General features: G+C 50.2%; 1 protein-coding gene across 1 annotated transcript in view; it reads left to right on the forward strand.

The window, feature by feature from the left end:
- P4HTM (prolyl 4-hydroxylase, transmembrane) overlaps positions 1 to 15,819 on the forward strand; it is a 215,979-nt gene that overhangs the window by 18,411 nt on the left and 181,749 nt on the right. The window contains exon 2 of the mRNA XM_086939319.1: positions 13,794 to 13,875. Within this exon, the coding sequence (XP_086795445.1) occupies positions 13,794 to 13,875 (82 nt within the window). The remainder of the gene's footprint in view (positions 1 to 13,793; positions 13,876 to 15,819) is intronic.

Consider the following 15,819-nt stretch of genomic DNA (forward strand, 5'->3'; position numbering starts at 1 on the left):
GGAGAGATGAGGGACACAATGGACATGTATGTGAGAGAGGGGCTATGGAGAGATGGGGGCACGAATGAAATGTATGTGAGAGAGGGGCTATGGAGAGATGAGGGGCACAACTGACATGTATGTGAGAGAGGGGCTATGGAGAGATGAGGGGCACGAATGAAATGTATGTGAGAGAGGGACTATGGAGAGATGAGGGACACAATGGACATGTATGTGAGAGAGGGGCTATGGAGAGATGAGGGGCACAACTGACATGTATGTGAGAGAGGGGCTATGGAGAGGTGAGGGGCACAACTGACATGTATGTGAGAGAGGGGCTATGGAGAGATGAGGGGCACAACTGACATGTATGTGAGAGAGGGGCTATGGAGAGATGAGGGGCACGAATGAAATGTATGTGAGAGAGGGACTATGGAGAGATGAGGGACACAATGGACATGTATGTGAGAGGGGCTATGGAGAGATGAGGGGCACACATGAAATGTATGTGAGAGAGGGGCTATGGAGAGATGAGGGACACAATGGACATGTATGTGAGAGGGGCTATGGAGAGATGAGGGGCACAACAGAAATGTATGTGAGAGAGGGGCTATGGAGAGATGAGGGGCACAACAGAAATGTATGTGAGAGAGGGGCTATGGAGAGATGGGGGCACAACTGACATGTATGTGAGAGAGGGGCTATGGAGAGATGAGGGGCACAAATGAAATGTATGTGAGAGAGGGGCTATGGGGAGATGAGGGGCACAACTGACATGTATGCGAGAGAGGGGCTATGGAGAGATGAGGGGCACAATAGAAATGTATGCGAGAGAGGGGCTATGGAGAGATGAGGGCACAACTGACATGTATGTGAGAGAGGGGCTATGGAGAGATGAGGGGCACAACAGAAATGTATGTGAGAGAGGGGCTATGGAGAGATGCATGAGAGAGAGGTACTATGGAGAGATGAGGGGCACAACTGACATGTATGTGAGAGAGGGGCTATGGGGAGATGAGGGGCACAACTGACATGTATGTGAGAGAGGGGCTATGGAGAGATGGGGCACAACTGAAATGTATGTGAGAGGGGCTATGGAGAGATGGGGCACAAATGAAATGTATGTGAGAGAGGGGCTATGGGGAGATGAGGGGCACAACTGACATGTATGTGAGAGAGGGGCTATGGAGAGATGGGGCACAACTGACATGTATGTGAGAGAGGGGCTATGGAGAGATGAGGGGGACAGCTGACATGTATGTGAGAGAGGGGTTATGGAGAGATGAGGGGCACAACTGACATGTATGTGAGAGAGGGGCTATGGAGAGATGCATGTGAGAGAGGGGCTATGGAGAGATGAGGGGCACAAATGAAATGTATGTGAGAGAGGGGCTATGGAGAGATGCATGTGAGAGAGGGGCTATGGAGAGATGAGGGGCACAACTGACATGTATGTGAGAGAGGGGCTATGGAGAGATGAGGGGCACAACTGACATGTATGTGAGAGAGGGGCTATGGAGAGATGCATGTGAGAGAGGGACTATGGAGAGATGAGGGACACAATGGACATGTATGTGAGAGAGGGGCTATGGAGAGATGAGGGGCACAACTGACATGTATGTGAGAGAGGGGCTATGGGGAGATGAGGGGCACAACTGACATGTATGTGAGAGAGGGGCTATGGAGAGATGGGGGCACAACTGACATGTATGTGAGAGAGGGGCTATGGAGAGATGGGGGCACAACTGATATGTATGTGAGAGAGGGGCTATGGAGAGATGAGATGCACAACTGACATGTATGTGAGAGAGGGGCTATGGAGAGATGAGGTGCACAACTGAAATGTATGTGAGAGAGGGGCTATGGAGAGATGAAGGGCACAACTGACATGTATGTGAGAGAGGGGCTATGGAGAGATGGGGGCACAACTGAAATGTATGTGAGAGAGGGGCTATGGAGAGATGGGGCACAAATGAAATGTATGTGAGAGAGGGGCTATGGGGAGATGAGGGGCACAACTGACATGTATGTGAGAGAGGGGCTATGGAGAGATGGGGCACAACTGACATGTATGTGAGAGAGGGGCTATGGAGAGATGAGGGGCACAGCTGACATGTATGTGAGAGAGGGGCTATGGAGAGATGAGGGGCACAACTGACATGTATGTGAGAGAGGGGCTATGGAGAGATGAGGGGCACGAATGAAATGTATGTGAGAGAGGGACTATGGAGAGATGAGGGACACAACTGACATGTATGTGAGAGAGGGGCTATGGAGAGATGAGGTGCACTTTTATCCGGGTGCTAGTGGTGGAATCCGAGGAAGAGGTCGTATGGGGGCGCCCAAATAGATAGTCGCCCGGGAGCCAGCAGCGCTAAAGCCGGGCCTGGTTACTGTCACTAATGACACTGCCTGGGTGTGCTTCTAATGGGGGCGGGGGCTGTTTAAACAGTTATCAAGGACTCATACCCCCTTCCCGCCAGACATCTGTTCAGAATCTCTGCACACCAGTGTGTTAGCAGTCCAGCTGCCGAGGCGCTATAACACCCCGATGGAGCTCTCGGAGGAGTAACAGGGCTTCTTATGTGAGCCGATCCCATCGCTCGCTCGCTTTGTCCTGAACCTGACCAGACTCCTGCTGCGGACACGCTCTCCTCTGATGCTCTGGTGAACATGTCTTCTGTCAGAGGAGTGCCCCTCAAAGTGAGGTCTGTGACAGTCTCACGACATACCGGAACCACATGTAATGATTCCATGCCTATTTACAACGGAAGGATGAAGGGCTGAGACGGTCATTGCCGGATCCACTCTCGTGATCTGCACTCAGGTCACACTGAGCCCTAAAGTCACTTAGGGATAGTGACGGATTCAGTCTCGTGGAAGCCGTGATCTGCACTCAGGCCACAGTGATCCCTGAAGTCACTGAGTGATATTGCCAGATTCAGCCTCATGATCTGAAGGCCAGTGTGAGCCCTGAAGTCACTGAGTGCTGTTGCCGGATTCAGCCTCATGATCTGAAGGCCACACTGAGCCCTGAAGTCACTGAGTGATATTGCCGGATTCAGTCTCGTGATCTGCAGGCCACACTGACCCGAAGTCACTGAGTGATATTGCCAGATTCAGTCTTGTGATCTGCACTCAGGCTACAGTGAGTCCTGAAGTCACTGAGTGATATTGCCGGATTCAGTCTCATGATCCGCTCTCTGGCAACAGTGATCCCTGAAGTCACTGAGTGATATTGCCAGATTCAGTCCTGTGATCTGCAGGCCACGCTGAGCCCTGAAGCCACTGAGTGAAATTGCCAGACTCGGGCTGTGATCTGCACTCAGGCCACAGTGAGCCATGAATTCACTGACTGTTATTGCCAGATTTAGTCTTGCGATCTGCACTCAGGCCACAGTGAGCCCTGAAGTCACTGAGTGATATTGCCATATTCAGTTCTCTGATTTGCAGGCCACACTGAGCCCTGAAGTCACTGAGTGATATTGCCAGATTCAGTCTTGTGATCTGCACTCGGGTTATGGTGAGCCCTGAAGTCACTGGGTGATATTGCCAGATTCAGTCTTGTGATCTGCACTCGGGTTATGGTGAGCCCTCAAGTCACTGAGTGATATTGCCAGATTCAGTGTTGCGATCTGCACTCAGGCCACACTGAGCCCTGAAGTCACCTAGTGATATTTCCGGATTCAGTCTCGTGATCTGCACTCGGGCCGCAGTGATCCCTGAAGTCACTGAGTGATATTGCTGTATTCAGTCTCGTGATCTGCACTCTGGCCACACTGAGCCCTGAAGTCACGGAGGGATATTGCCGGATTCAGTCTTGTGATCTGTAGCTTACAGTGGGTCCTTAGGTCACTGAGTGATATTGCCGGATCCAGTCTTGTGAGCTGCACTCTGGCCACACTGAGCCCTCAGTTCACTGACTGTTATTGCCAGATTCAGTGTTGCGATCTGCACTCAGACCACAGTGAGCCCTGAAGTCACTGAGTGATATTGACGGATTCAGTCTTGTGATCTGCAGGCCAGTCTGAGCCCTGAAGTCACTGAGTGATATTGCCGGATTCAGTCTCGTGAATTTCACTCAGGCCACAGTGAGCCCTGAAGTCACTGAGTGATATTGACGGATTCAGTCTTGTGATCTGCAGGCCAGTCTGAGCCCTGAAGTCACTGAGTGATATTGCCGGATTCAGTCTCGTGATCTGCACTCAGGCCACACTGAGCCGAAGTCACTGAGTGATATTGCTGGATTTAGTCTCGTGATCTGTAGGCCACGCTGACCCGAAGTCACTGAGTGATATTTCCGGATTCAGTTATGTGATCTGTAGGCTACAGTGGGTCCTTAAATCACTGAGTTATCTTGCCAGATCCAGTCTCGTGAGCTGCACTCAGGCCACACTGAGCCCTTAATTCACTGATTGTTATTGCCAGATTCAGTCTTGCGATCTGCACTCAGACCACAGTGAGCCCTGAAGTCACTGAGGGATATTGCCAGACTCAGTCTGCTGATCTGCACTCAGACCACAGTGAGCCCTGAAGTCACTTAGTGCTATTGCCAGATTCAGTCTCGGTATCTGCACTCAGGCCACAGTGAGCCCCAAAGTCGCTGAGCAATATTGCTGGATTCAGTCTTGGTATCTGTAGGCCTGAGACCTGAAGTCACTGAGTGATATTGCCTGATTCAGTCTTGTGATCTGCACTCAGGCTACAGTGAGTCCTGAAGTCACTGAGTGATATTGCCGGACTCCGTCTCGGTATCTGCACTCAGGCCACAGTGAGCCCTGAAGTCACTGAGGGATATTGCTGGATTCAGTCTTGTGATCTGTAGCCCACAGTGATCCCTGAAGTCACTTAGGGATATTGCCGGATTCAGCCTCACGATCTGCAGGCCACACTGAGCCCTGAAGTCACCGAGTGATATTACCGGATTCAGTATTGTGGTCTGCAGGCCACAGTAAGCCCTGAAGTCACTGATTGATATTGTCGGATTTAGCCTTGGTATCTGCACTCAGGCCACAGTGAGCCCTGAAGTCACTGAGTGATATTGCCGGATTCAGTCTTGTGATCTGCACTCAGGCCACAGTGAGCCCTTAAGTCACTGAGTGATATTGCCGGATTCAGTCTTGTGATCTGCACGCCACACTGACCCGAAGTCACTGATTGATAATGTCGGATTTAGTCTTGGTATCTGCACTCAGGTCACAGTGAGCCCTGAAGTCACTGAGTGATATTGCTGGATTTATTCTCGTGATCTACAGGCCACGCTGACCCGAAGTCACTGTGTGATATTGACGGATTTAATCTCGTGATCTACAGGCCACACTGACCCGAAGTCACTCAGTGATATTGTTTGTTTTCAGTCTTGGTATCTTTACTCAGGCCACATTGATCCCTGAAGTCACGGAGTGATATTGCTGGATTCAGTCTCAACATCTGCAGACCACACTAAGCCATGAAGTCACTGAGTGATATTGCTGGATTCAGTCTTGTGATCTGCTGGCCACACTGAGCCCTGAAGTCACTGAGTGATATTGCTGGATTCAGTCTTGTGATCTGCTGGCCACACTGAGCCCTGAAGTCACTGAGTGATATTGCTGGATTCAGTCTCAACATCTGCAGACCACACTAAGCCATGAAGTCACTGAGTGATATTGCTGGATTCAGTCTTGTGATCTGCAGGCCACACTGAGCCCTGAAGTCACTGAGTGATATTGCTGGATTCAGTCTTATGATCTGCAGGCCACACTGAGCCCTGAAGTCACTGAGTGATATTGCTGGATTCAGTCTTGTGATCTGCAGGCCACACTGAGCCCTGAAGTCACTGAGTGATATTGCTGGATCCAGTCTTGTGAGCTGCACTCAGACCACACTGAGCCCTGAATTCACTGAGTGATATTGCCAGTTTCAGTCTTGCGATCTGCATTCAGGCCACAGTGAGCCCTGAAGTCACTGAGGGATATTGCCGGATTTATCATCATTATTTCTAGGCCTCACTAAGCTGGATGTCACTGAGTGATATGGGCAGATTCAGTCTCGTGAGTCTCACTCAGGCCACAGTGAGCCCTGAAGTCACTGAGTGAGATATCCGATTTCAGTCGTGTAATCTGCAGGCCACGCCGACCCAAAGTCACTGAGTGATCTTGCCGGATTCAGTCTCAACATCTGCAGATCACACTAAGCCCTGAAGTCACTGAGTGATATTGCCGGATCCAGCCTCGTGATCTGCACTCAGGTCACAGTGAGCCCTGAAATTACTAAGTTTATATTGTGGATTTCAGTTGTGTGATCTGCACTCAGGTCACAGTGAGCCCTGAAGTCACTGAGTGATATTGCCGGATCCAGTCTTGTGAGCTGCACTCAGACCACACTGAGCCCTGAATTCACTGAGTGATATTGCCAGGTTCAGTCTTGCGATCTGCACTCAGGCCACAGTGAGCCCTGAAGTCACTGAGGAATATTGCCGGATTCATCATCATTATTTCTAGGCCTCACTAAGCCCGAAGTCACTGAGTGATATTGGCAGATTCAGTCTCGTGAGTTTCACTCAGGCCACAGTGAGGCCTGAAGTCACTGAGTGAGATTGCCAATTTCAGTCATGTGATCTGCAGGCCACGCTGACCCAAAGTCACTGAGTGATATTGCCGGATTCAGTCTCTACATCTGCAGACCACACTAAGCCCTGAAGTCACGGAGTGATATTGCCGGATCCAGCCTCGTGATCTGCACTCCGGTCACAGTGAACCCTGAAATCACTAAGTGATATTGTGGATTTCAGTTGTGTGATCTGCACTCAGGTCACAGTGAGCCTTGAAGTCACTGAGTGATATTGCCGGATCCAGTCTTGTGAGCTGCACTCGGGCCACAGTGAGCCCTGAAGTCACTGAGTGATATTGCCAGATTTAGTCTTGTGATCTGCACTCAGGCCACACTGAGCCCTGAAGTCACCGAGTGATATTGCCAGATTTAGTCTTGTGATCTGCACTCAGGCCACACTGAGCCCTGAAGTCACCGAGTGATATTGCCAGATTTAGTCTTGTGATCTGCACTCAGGCCACACTGAGCCCTGAAGTCACCGAGTGATATTGCCAGATTTAGTCTTGTGATCTGCACTCAGGCCACACTGAGCCCTGAAGTCACTGAGTGATATTGTCAGATTCAGTCTCGTGATCTGCACTCAGGCCACACTGAGCCCTGAAGTCACCGAGTGATATTGCCAGATTTAGTCTTGTGATCTGCACTCAGGCCACACTGAGCCCTGAAGTCACCGAGTGATATTGCCAGATTTAGTCTTGTGATCTGCACTCAGGTCACACTGAGCCCTGAAGTCACTGAGTGATATTGCCGGATTCAGTCTCGTGATCTGCACTCAGGCCACAGTGAGCCCTGAAGTCACTGAGTGATATTGCTGTATTCAGTCTCGTGATCTGCACTCAGGCCACACTGAGCCGAAGTCACTGAGTGATATTGCTGTATTCAGTCTCGTGATCTGCACTCAGGCCACACTGAGCCCTGAAGTCACCGAGTGATATTGCCAGATTTAGTCTTGTGATCTGCACTCAGGTCACACTGAGCCCTGAAGTCACTGAGTGATATTGCCGGATTCAGTCTCGTGATCTGCACTCAGGCCACAGTGAGCCCTGAAGTCACTGAGTGATATTGCTGTATTCAGTCTCGTGATCTGCACTCAGGCCACACTGAGCCCTGAAGTCACCAAGTGATATTGCCAGATTTAGTCTTGTGATCTGCACTCGGGCCACACTGACCCGAAGTCACTGAGTGATATTGTCAGATTCAGTCTTGGTATCTGCACTCAGGTCACACTGAGCCCTGAAGTCACCGAGTGATATTGCCAGATTTAGTCTTGTGATCTGCACTCGGGCCACACTGACCCGAAGTCACTGAGTGATATTGTCAGATTCAGTCTTGGTATCTGCACCCAGGCCACACTGAGCCCTGAAGTCACCGAGTGATATTGCCAGATTTAGTCTTGTGATCTGCACTCAGGTCACACTGAGCCCTGAAGTCACTGAGTGATATTGCCGGATTCAGTCTCGTGATCTGCACTCAGGCCACAGTGAGCCCTGAAGTCACTGAGTGATATTGCTGTATTCAGTCTCGTGATCTGCACTCAGGCCACACTGAGCCCTGAAGTCACGAGTGATATTGCCAGATTTAGTCTTGTGATCTGCACTCGGGCCACACTGACCCGAAGTCACTGAGTGATATTGTCAGATTCAGTCTCGTGATCTGCACTCAGGCCACACTGAGCCCTGAAGTCACCGAGTGATATTGCCAGATTTAGTCTTGTGATCTGCACTCAGGTCACACTGAGCCCTGAAGTCACTGAGTGATATTGCCGGATTCAGTCTCGTGATCTGCACTCAGGCCACACTGAGCCCTGAAGTCACCGAGTGATATTGCCAGATTTAGTCTTGTGATCTGCACTCAGGTCACACTGAGCCCTGAAGTCACTGAGTGATATTGCCGGATTCAGTCTCGTGATCTGCACTCAGGTCACACTGAGCCCTGAAGTCACTGAGTGATATTGCTGGTTTCATTCTTGTGATCTGCACTCAGGTCACACTGAGCCCTGAAGTCACCGAGTGATATTGCCAGATTTAGTCTTGTGATCTGCACTCCGGTCACAGTGAGCCCTGAAGTCACCGAGTGATATTGCTGGTTTCATTCTTGTGATCTGCACTCAGGTCACACTGAGCCCTGAAGTCACCGAGTGATATTGCCAGATTTAGTCTTGTGATCTACACTCAGGTCACACTGAGCCCTGAAGTCACCGAGTGATATTGCCGGATTCAGTCTCGTGATCTGCACTCAGGCCACACTGAGCCCTGAAGTCACCGAGTGATATTGCCAGATTTAGTCTTGTGATCTGCACTCAGGTCACACTGAGCCCTGAAGTCACTGAGTGATATTGCCGGATTCAGTCTCGCGATCTGCACTCAGGTCACACTGAGCCCTGAAGTCACTGAGTGATATTGCTGGTTTCATTCTTGTGATCTGCACTCAGGTCACACTGAGCCCTGAAGTCACCGAGTGATTTTGCCAGATTTAGTCTTGTGAGCTGCACTCAGACCACACTGAGCCCTGAATTCACTGAGTGATATTGCCAGTTTCAGTCTTGCGATCTGCATTCAGGCCACAGTGAGCCCTGAAGTCACTGAGGGATATTGCCGGATTTATCATCATTATTTCTAGGCCTCACTAAGCTGGATGTCACTGAGTGATATGGGCAGATTCAGTCTCGTGAGTCTCACTCAGGCCACAGTGAGCCCTGAAGTCACTGAGTGAGATATCCGATTTCAGTCGTGTAATCTGCAGGCCACGCCGACCCAAAGTCACTGAGTGATCTTGCCGGATTCAGTCTCAACATCTGCAGATCACACTAAGCCCTGAAGTCACTGAGTGATATTGCCGGATCCAGCCTCGTGATCTGCACTCAGGTCACAGTGAGCCCTGAAATTACTAAGTTTATATTGTGGATTTCAGTTGTGTGATCTGCACTCAGGTCACAGTGAGCCCTGAAGTCACTGAGTGATATTGCCGGATCCAGTCTTGTGAGCTGCACTCAGACCACACTGAGCCCTGAATTCACTGAGTGATATTGCCAGGTTCAGTCTTGCGATCTGCACTCAGGCCACAGTGAGCCCTGAAGTCACTGAGGAATATTGCCGGATTCATCATCATTATTTCTAGGCCTCACTAAGCCCGAAGTCACTGAGTGATATTGGCAGATTCAGTCTCGTGAGTTTCACTCAGGCCACAGTGAGGCCTGAAGTCACTGAGTGAGATTGCCAATTTCAGTCATGTGATCTGCAGGCCACGCTGACCCAAAGTCACTGAGTGATATTGCCGGATTCAGTCTCTACATCTGCAGACCACACTAAGCCCTGAAGTCACGGAGTGATATTGCCGGATCCAGCCTCGTGATCTGCACTCCGGTCACAGTGAACCCTGAAATCACTAAGTGATATTGTGGATTTCAGTTGTGTGATCTGCACTCAGGTCACAGTGAGCCTTGAAGTCACTGAGTGATATTGCCGGATCCAGTCTTGTGAGCTGCACTCGGGCCACAGTGAGCCCTGAAGTCACTGAGTGATATTGCCAGATTTAGTCTTGTGATCTGCACTCAGGCCACACTGAGCCCTGAAGTCACCGAGTGATATTGCCAGATTTAGTCTTGTGATCTGCACTCAGGCCACACTGAGCCCTGAAGTCACCGAGTGATATTGCCAGATTTAGTCTTGTGATCTGCACTCAGGCCACACTGAGCCCTGAAGTCACCGAGTGATATTGCCAGATTTAGTCTTGTGATCTGCACTCAGGCCACACTGAGCCCTGAAGTCACTGAGTGATATTGTCAGATTCAGTCTCGTGATCTGCACTCAGGCCACACTGAGCCCTGAAGTCACCGAGTGATATTGCCAGATTTAGTCTTGTGATCTGCACTCAGGCCACACTGAGCCCTGAAGTCACCGAGTGATATTGCCAGATTTAGTCTTGTGATCTGCACTCAGGTCACACTGAGCCCTGAAGTCACTGAGTGATATTGCCGGATTCAGTCTCGTGATCTGCACTCAGGCCACAGTGAGCCCTGAAGTCACTGAGTGATATTGCTGTATTCAGTCTCGTGATCTGCACTCAGGCCACACTGAGCCGAAGTCACTGAGTGATATTGCTGTATTCAGTCTCGTGATCTGCACTCAGGCCACACTGAGCCCTGAAGTCACCGAGTGATATTGCCAGATTTAGTCTTGTGATCTGCACTCAGGTCACACTGAGCCCTGAAGTCACTGAGTGATATTGCCGGATTCAGTCTCGTGATCTGCACTCAGGCCACAGTGAGCCCTGAAGTCACTGAGTGATATTGCTGTATTCAGTCTCGTGATCTGCACTCAGGCCACACTGAGCCCTGAAGTCACCAAGTGATATTGCCAGATTTAGTCTTGTGATCTGCACTCGGGCCACACTGACCCGAAGTCACTGAGTGATATTGTCAGATTCAGTCTTGGTATCTGCACTCAGGTCACACTGAGCCCTGAAGTCACCGAGTGATATTGCCAGATTTAGTCTTGTGATCTGCACTCGGGCCACACTGACCCGAAGTCACTGAGTGATATTGTCAGATTCAGTCTTGGTATCTGCACCCAGGCCACACTGAGCCCTGAAGTCACCGAGTGATATTGCCAGATTTAGTCTTGTGATCTGCACTCAGGTCACACTGAGCCCTGAAGTCACTGAGTGATATTGCCGGATTCAGTCTCGTGATCTGCACTCAGGCCACAGTGAGCCCTGAAGTCACTGAGTGATATTGCTGTATTCAGTCTCGTGATCTGCACTCAGGCCACACTGAGCCCTGAAGTCACCGAGTGATATTGCCAGATTTAGTCTTGTGATCTGCACTCGGGCCACACTGACCCGAAGTCACTGAGTGATATTGTCAGATTCAGTCTCGTGATCTGCACTCAGGCCACACTGAGCCCTGAAGTCACCGAGTGATATTGCCAGATTTAGTCTTGTGATCTGCACTCAGGTCACACTGAGCCCTGAAGTCACTGAGTGATATTGCCGGATTCAGTCTCGTGATCTGCACTCAGGCCACACTGAGCCCTGAAGTTACCGAGTGATATTGCCAGATTTAGTCTTGTGATCTGCACTCAGGTCACACTGAGCCCTGAAGTCACTGAGTGATATTGCCGGATTCAGTCTCGTGATCTGCACTCAGGTCACACTGAGCCCTGAAGTCACTGAGTGATATTGCTGGTTTCATTCTTGTGATCTGCACTCAGGTCACACTGAGCCCTGAAGTCACCGAGTGATATTGCCAGATTTAGTCTTGTGATCTGCACTCCGGTCACAGTGAGCCCTGAAGTCACCGAGTGATATTGCTGGTTTCATTCTTGTGATCTGCACTCAGGTCACACTGAGCCCTGAAGTCACCGAGTGATATTGCCAGATTTAGTCTTGTGATCTACACTCAGGTCACACTGAGCCCTGAAGTCACCGAGTGATATTGCCGGATTCAGTCTCGTGATCTGCACTCAGGCCACACTGAGCCCTGAAGTCACCGAGTGATATTGCCAGATTTAGTCTTGTGATCTGCACTCCGGTCACAGTGAGCCCTGAAGTCACCGAGTGATATTGCTGGTTTCATTCTTGTGATCTGCACTCAGGTCACACTGAGCCCTGAAGTCACCGAGTGATATTGCCAGATTTAGTCTTGTGATCTACACTCAGGTCACACTGAGCCCTGAAGTCACTGAGTGATATTGCCGGATTCAGTCTCGCGATCTGCACTCAGGTCACACTGAGCCCTGAAGTCACTGAGTGATATTGCTGGTTTCATTCTTGTGATCTGCACTCAGGTCACACTGAGCCCTGAAGTCACCGAGTGATATTGCCGGATTCAGTCTCGTGATCTGCACTCAGGCCACAGTGAGCCATGAATTCACTGAGTGATATTGCCGGATTCAGTCTCGTGATCTGCACTCAGGCCACACTGAGCCCTGAAGTCACCGAGTGATATTGCCAGATTTAGTCTTGTGATCTGCACTCAGGCCACACTGAGCCCTGAAGTCACCGATTGATATTGCCAGATTTAGTCTTGTGATCTGCACTCAGGTCACACTGAGCCCTGAAGTCACTGAGGGATATTGTCAGATGCAGTCTTGTGATCTGCACTCAGGTCACACTGAGCCCTGAAGTCACTGACTGTTATTGCCGGATTCAGTCTTGTGATCTGCACTCCGGTCACAGTGAGCCCTGAAGTCACCGAGTGATATTGCTGGTTTCATTCTTGTGATCTGCACTCTGGCCACACTGAGCCCTGAAGTCACCGAGTGATATTGCCAGATTTAGTCTTGTGATCTGCAGGCCACACTGACCCGAAGACACTGAGTGATATTGACTGCTTTAAATGGGCTGGTGTTGTCAGACACTGGGTGCTTCCAGTTGTTTCATTTGAAAGGGAGAGTTTCGCCACTTCACTGCAGTGACCCACTACTTTTAATTGGTTACTACAGGCACCTCTCAATAGCGATCAGACCCCCATGGGGCACCGAGTGCTTGTGCTGTTACATTTCCGCTTCAGCCTTGGGTTCTCAGCAGCACTGCAAAGTTCACCAGCTCACCCACCCTGTCAGGCCAGGAAGATACAGTGCTCCCTTGAACAGTATCTCAATGCTTCCCTTGCTGACCTCCTCGGGTCAAGTATTTGCCACTCTAGCTTTTCTATGTTATCTTCTGACCGGGTCAGGAATTTCCCTTTGACCTCCTTGTCACAGGTTTAAATTCCGGCATTACCACTTAGTCGTTAGTCCTTCATCATTCCGAAGTCGATAAAGTGAGTGCCATCGAGTTGGACACCTCTGTTACTCAGTGCCAAGACGCCCCCAGGGGTTAGCGTGCCGCTGCTACACGTTATGTTTTATCATGCTACAGATCACGTCCCGAGGCTGGCGGGTGGTTCTGTCCTTGTTACCGGCCAATCAGCAGAGTAGCTCGCACCCTCTGCCCTGGCCCATGCCCTCTGCCCTGGCCCATGCTTGCCATGAGTATCAAGGTTGTCATGAAAGCGAGCCTCGTGCCGCCGCCTGAGTCAAAGGGCCCTGGGCTGATTCCTGCGAGTGTTGTGTACAGCGTGTGCCCTGTGTGTGTGTATCGGCGTCCTTCCTTCCCAGATTCGCAGAGACGTGTGTGTCTGTGTCCATCCTTCCCAGGCGTGTGAGACATGCGCCCGCGGCAGATGTTGCGCAGAGCCTCCGTGCAGCGCTAATGATTTCCCTCCCTGATTCCCCCCCCAGGTCGGCCACAAGCAGAAGCTGGAACTGGGTCAGCGCCGGATCCACGAGATTGAGACCCTGAGCCTGAAGCCGCTGCTGTTCGGTAAGAAATGGACGCGTGAGGGTGGATGGCCTTGTGTGATGCCCTGGTGACGTGCCGTGCCCGGTGCTCATGGAGAGGGTGAATGAGGGACGGGCCTCTGTGTGTGGGTACTTATAGGAGCGCCGTAGAGAACAGGAGGGGAAACAGTTTCATCAGAAGGCGCACGGGGGGAGGGCTGGGGGAGCTGGGGATTGTCCAAGAGGTGGGCCCTCAGTCCCTTCCAGAAGTGGAGTGACAGGTCCAGGCGTTCTTCATCAGGGTGCACACCCAGGGCCCTGGGGACTGTCCAAGAGGTGGGGACTTCAGTCCCTTCCTGAAGTGGAGTCAGGGGTTCAGGCGAATCTTCATCAGGATGCACACGGAGGGGTCTAGGGGCTGTCCAAGAGGTTGGATTCAGTTCCTTCCTGAAGAGGAGGAGTGATTAGTCAAGGCCTATCTTCATCAGGGTGCACCACAGAGGGGTGTGGGGATTGTCCAAGAGGTGGACTACAGTCCCTTTCTGAAGTGGAAGAGTGATGGGTCAAGGCAAATCTTTATCAGGGTGCACACCGAGGGGTCTGGGGACTGTCCAGGAGGTTGGACTTCAGTCCCTTCCTGAAGTGGAGGAGTGATGGGTCCAGGCGAATCTTCATCAGGATGCTGCTCCAGATACACGGTGCCTCAAAGGAGAAGGCCTGTCCTCTGGTAGCCTTCATGCTCTCCTAGACTCTGGCCTGGTCGTGTTAAGGTTCTGAGTATTGCAATGGCTCTGAGTTCTGGCATGTGTAGTAGAGTCGAATCTGTGTTGTGCCCCGTGTTGACACCACAGCTGGCACATGGCACTGTGAAAGAAGGCTGAAATGAGTGCCTAGGTGTGCTATGGTACAGATATTTGTGAATGGTGCCAGAGCCCATATTTACAATCCTCCTGTTTTAGAGAGGAGCTTAGCAGCACCGTTTTCGTCCTCATTCATTCGACGCAGGTAGATCATCAATCTATCACATCCTGCTGTTACACAGTTCTGGGACCAATTTGTTATTTTTCACTCAAGCTTTCAGAGATGTCTCAGAACTCTGGGATTCACAACAGATGTGGCCTTATGGCCATCATCGTCTTGGGTATGGTAGCACCAGGCATTGAAGGCCTTGTGTGGGTGGATTTGTCCTGAAGTCAGAGCTACGTAAGTCTGGCCACCTTTGGACCTGGTTTCTTTGGACTCCTTTCATACTCGAACCTCTGCAAATGTTTGCATCCTCTCAAACGCATTATGTAGCCTGTTGTTTTTGATTATTGGTGGAAGGGTTGCAGTGAATTTGATAATGATTTCTTCTATATGGAACTTTGTCTGCATGATGCAGTGAATACAGCCGAAAATAAGATACTTGTTTTAAACTGTTTTGCATTTTTAATGAATTCCTGGAAATGTAGCTGGTTGTGAGTGTAAGCGGATAAAAGTAAGGTTGTCCAGTCGGCCTTCTTCCTTAGGCTCTGCCTTCAAGGTGCTCATTGGCATTGGTACCGGCAGTGGCCAAGATCTGTTCCACATTTCTCTTTTGTTAAATTTCAAATTGTAGTAATTGAAATAGCTTACGTCAGTTTACCCTCCTTAAGGCAACTGTACATCTGTCTGGGTTGTATTCCATTCATACGTTTGTTGCTTAGGACACCTAATATGGCACCTGGTGCAAATTGAACATGATGTACAGAAGATTTTAAAAACAAAACAAAAAAAACATGTATTTTGTTGTTAATCTCTGAGTCTTCCGGCATTCAAACAATACAGACATTGTCTCTTCCAGACTGATCTTCTGGGCCATAACGTTTGTGTTCAAAGGCTCATGATCCATTATCTTAGCTCCTTAATCAGGGTTATGCAATCTTTATCTTACATTGAGGTGTTACTTTCCTCAATGTGTTCTTTCTTTAGGTTTGTTAATCACAGCACAGTTGTCTGTTTCCATTTT

Source organism: Lissotriton vulgaris, chromosome 9 (assembly GCF_964263255.1).
Source record: "Lissotriton vulgaris chromosome 9, aLisVul1.2, whole genome shotgun sequence".
NCBI lineage: Eukaryota > Metazoa > Chordata > Amphibia > Caudata > Salamandridae > Lissotriton > Lissotriton vulgaris.